This window comes from Penaeus chinensis, chromosome 30 (assembly GCF_019202785.1).
Source record: "Penaeus chinensis breed Huanghai No. 1 chromosome 30, ASM1920278v2, whole genome shotgun sequence".
NCBI classification, from domain to species: domain Eukaryota; kingdom Metazoa; phylum Arthropoda; class Malacostraca; order Decapoda; family Penaeidae; genus Penaeus; species Penaeus chinensis.
The window spans coordinates 8,423,303-8,427,005 of record NC_061848.1 but is presented as its reverse complement, the minus strand read 5'-3'; the positions used below and the strand labels follow the sequence as shown (position 1 = coordinate 8,427,005).

The 3,703-nt window shown below is 35.5% G+C and overlaps 1 protein-coding gene across 1 annotated transcript in view; it reads right to left on the bottom strand.

Annotated features, from left to right (window-relative positions):
- Positions 1-62, bottom strand: part of LOC125041206 (KRAB-A domain-containing protein 2-like) — a 702-nt gene extending 640 nt beyond the window's left edge. The window contains exon 1 of the mRNA XM_047636045.1: positions 56-62. Within this exon, the coding sequence (XP_047492001.1) occupies positions 56-62 (7 nt within the window). The remainder of the gene's footprint in view (positions 1-55) is intronic.
- Positions 63-3,703: the final 3,641 nt, after the last annotated feature.

Below are 3,703 nucleotides of genomic sequence, written 5' to 3'. Positions count from 1 at the left end.
AACCATAGACTGATGATATGTATGTATGCATGTATGTATGTATGTATGTTCTTACACAACATTCCGTACATAAGTATGTATATATATATATATGCAGATATATACATACATATATATATGTATATGAATATATATGTATATGAATATATGTGTATATATATATGTACACACACACACACACACACACACACATATATAGGCACATAACTCTACGGCAATCGTTTGCCACAAACAACTTGTGTCAAAATCAGAGAGAGAGAGAGAGAGAGAGAGAGAGAGAGAGAGAGAGAGAGAGAGAGAGAGAGAGAGAGAGAGAGAGAGAGAGAGAGAGAGAGAGAGAGAGAGAGAGAGAGAGAGAGAGAGAGAGATAGGGAGAAAGAGAGAGATAAATAAATTAAGAATAATAGAGAAAGATAAATAGATAGATAGATACGTAGATAGAGAGAGAGAGAGAGCGAACAACACTGAAAGCAGAGACAAAAGACAGTCAAGAAGCAAACCGGAGGGTGAAGAGGTGAGACTGAAAAGGGGGAGGGGGGAGTGAGGAGATGAAGATGGAGGGGAAAGGAGACGATTAGGAGGGAAGGTGGGGAGGTAGGTGGGGAGGGGGGAGTGGGGAAGGGGAGGGGGGAGTGAGGAGATACTATTAATGATATTGATGATAATAATGATGATAATGATAACAGTAATAATAGTAATAGTGATAGTAATAATAATAACAATAATAGGTATAATAATAATGGTAATAATAATAAAAATAACAATAATAATAATAATAATAACAATAATAATAATAATAAGAATAAGAATAACAACAACAACAACAACAATAACTATAATAGTAATAATGATAATAATGATAATAATGATAATGATACTACTAATAATAGTAATAATAATCATCTTGATGTTAATTATATTAATAATAATAATAATAATAATAATAATAATAATAATAATAATAATAACAACAACAACAACAACAATAATAATGATAATGATAATAATAATAATAATAAAGATGACAATAATAATAATGATAACAATGATAATGATATTGATAATGATTATGATATTGATAATAATGGTAATAATAATAATAATAGTAATGATAATAATAATAATAATAATGATAACAATAGTAACAATAATAATAATAATAATAATGGCAATAATGATAATAATAATAATAGTAATAATGAAAATAATGATAATAATGATATAAATAATAATAACATTAATAGTAATGATGTTGATAATGATAATGATAATAAAATTAATAATACTGATAATAATACTGATAATAATAATAACAAAAATAGTTATAATTATAATCAAATGATAATTATTAGTGATAATGATAGTAGTAACAATGATAATAACACTAATGCTGATAATGCTGATAACAATAAGGATAATAATAATAATGATAATAATAATAATAATAATAATAATAATAATAATAATAATAATAATAACTGTAATAATAATGATGATAACGATGATAACATAACATCAATATGTGTTATCACAAGGCCGGCGAGGAACACTATGTCATCGTCCCCCCCCCCCCCCTTCCCCTCCCTATGCCTCGACGGTGAAAGAGGAGGAGGAGGAAGAGGAGGAGGAAGAAGAAGTAATAAAAGGTGGAGAATAGGAGATGGTTGAGGAGGGCGGGGAGGAGAGGGAGGACGGGGAAGCAAAGGAAGAGGAGGAGGAGGAGGAGGAGGAGGAGGAGGAGGAGGAGGAGAAGGAGGAGGAGGAGGAGGACGGAGAAGCAGAGGAAGAGGAGGAGGAGGAGGAGGGACGTAACAGAAGATGGAGATGGAGGAAGAGGAAGGAATAGAAGAAGAATGGTTAGGAGAAGGAGGGAGATGATGAATAGGAGAAGGAGGAAGAAAACAGGGCGAAGAATGAGAGGAGGAAGAGATAATGGGAAAAAATAGAAGAAAGGAGAGAAGGAGAAGAAGAAAAAACGTAAACGATAAAGAGCAGAAGTAGAAAAGGATGATGATGAAGAAGAAGAGGAAGAGGAAGAATAAGAATAAGAATAAGAGGAGGAGGAGGAGGAAGAAGAGTACCAGCCGCTACACACAAGGAGTGCTGGGAAGGTACACATCTCTCTCTACCTACGTATCTATCTATCTATCTATCTTTCTCTATTATTCTCACTTTATTTCTCTCTTTTTCTCCATCTCTCCCTCTCTCTCTCTCTCTCTCTCTCTCTCTCTCTCTCTCTCTCTCTCTCTCTCTCTCTCTCTCTCTCTCTCTCTCTCTCTCTCTCTCTCTCTCTCTCTGATTTTGACACAAGTTGTTTGTGGCAAACGATTGCCGTAGAGTTCTGTGCCTATATATATATATATATATATATATATATATATATATATATATATATATATATATATATATATATATATATATATATATATATACATATATATATACATATATATATATATATATATATATATATATATATATGTATATATACATATATATGTGTGTTTGTGCGTATATATGTATATATACATATATATGTGAATATATATGCATATATATACATATATATACATACTTATGTGCGGAATGTTGTGTAAGAATGTATATATGTACATACATACATACATACATACATACATACATACATACATACATACATACATACATACATACATACATATATATATATATTAAATATATGTAAATATATACACACATATATATACATAAATAATATATATATATATATATATATATATATATATATATACTCATATCCCTATATCATTCTGAAACGGGTTATATACACACTTAACAACCTTATGATTTGCTTAATCATGCAAACTCGTATACGACACAAACCTCCCTCTCGCTCAGACTCCCTTCCTTCTGTATATTCTTCCCACCCGTCTTTCATCCGACCCCATGATCCCTCTCTAGCTAACACTTACAAATAACTCCCACTGCTAATTATATCCTCCAACTTTATGAAGCCCCCAACATACCCACTACAATCCCCACGTCCCCCACTCTACATATCTTCATTCCCCTGGTTCGTCCCCACACTCTCCACAACTCCCCAGCACCTAAATTTACAGATCTCTCCACCACACAGCCAAATCCCGCAGAAAATCCCTAACGATCTCTCCTCCTCCAACATCCTCTCCTCCTCCAACAACCTCTCCTCCTCCAACAACCTCTCCTCCTCCAACATCCTCTCCTCCTCCAACAACCTCTCCTCCACAACAACCTCTCCTCCTCCAACAACCTCCCTCCCAAACCTCTCCTCCTCCAACAACCTCTCCTCCACAACAACCTCTCCTCCTCCAACAACCTCTCCTCCTCCAAAAACCTCTCCTCCTCCAACAACCTCTCCTCCTCCAACATCCTCTCCTCCTCCAACAACTTCTTCTCCTCCAACGACCTCTCCTCCTCCAACATCCTCTCCTCCTCCAACAACCTCTCCTCCTCCAACAACCTCTCCTCCTCCAACATCCTCTCCTCCTCCAACAACTTCTTCTCCTCCAACGACCTCTCCTCCTCCAACAACCTCTCCTCCTCCAACAACCTCTCCTCCTCCAACAACCTCTCCTCCTCCAACAACCTCTCCTCCAACAACCTCTCCTCCTCCAACATCCTCTCCTCCTCCAACAACCTCTCCTCCACAATAATCTCTCCTCCTCCAACAACCTCCCTCCCAAAC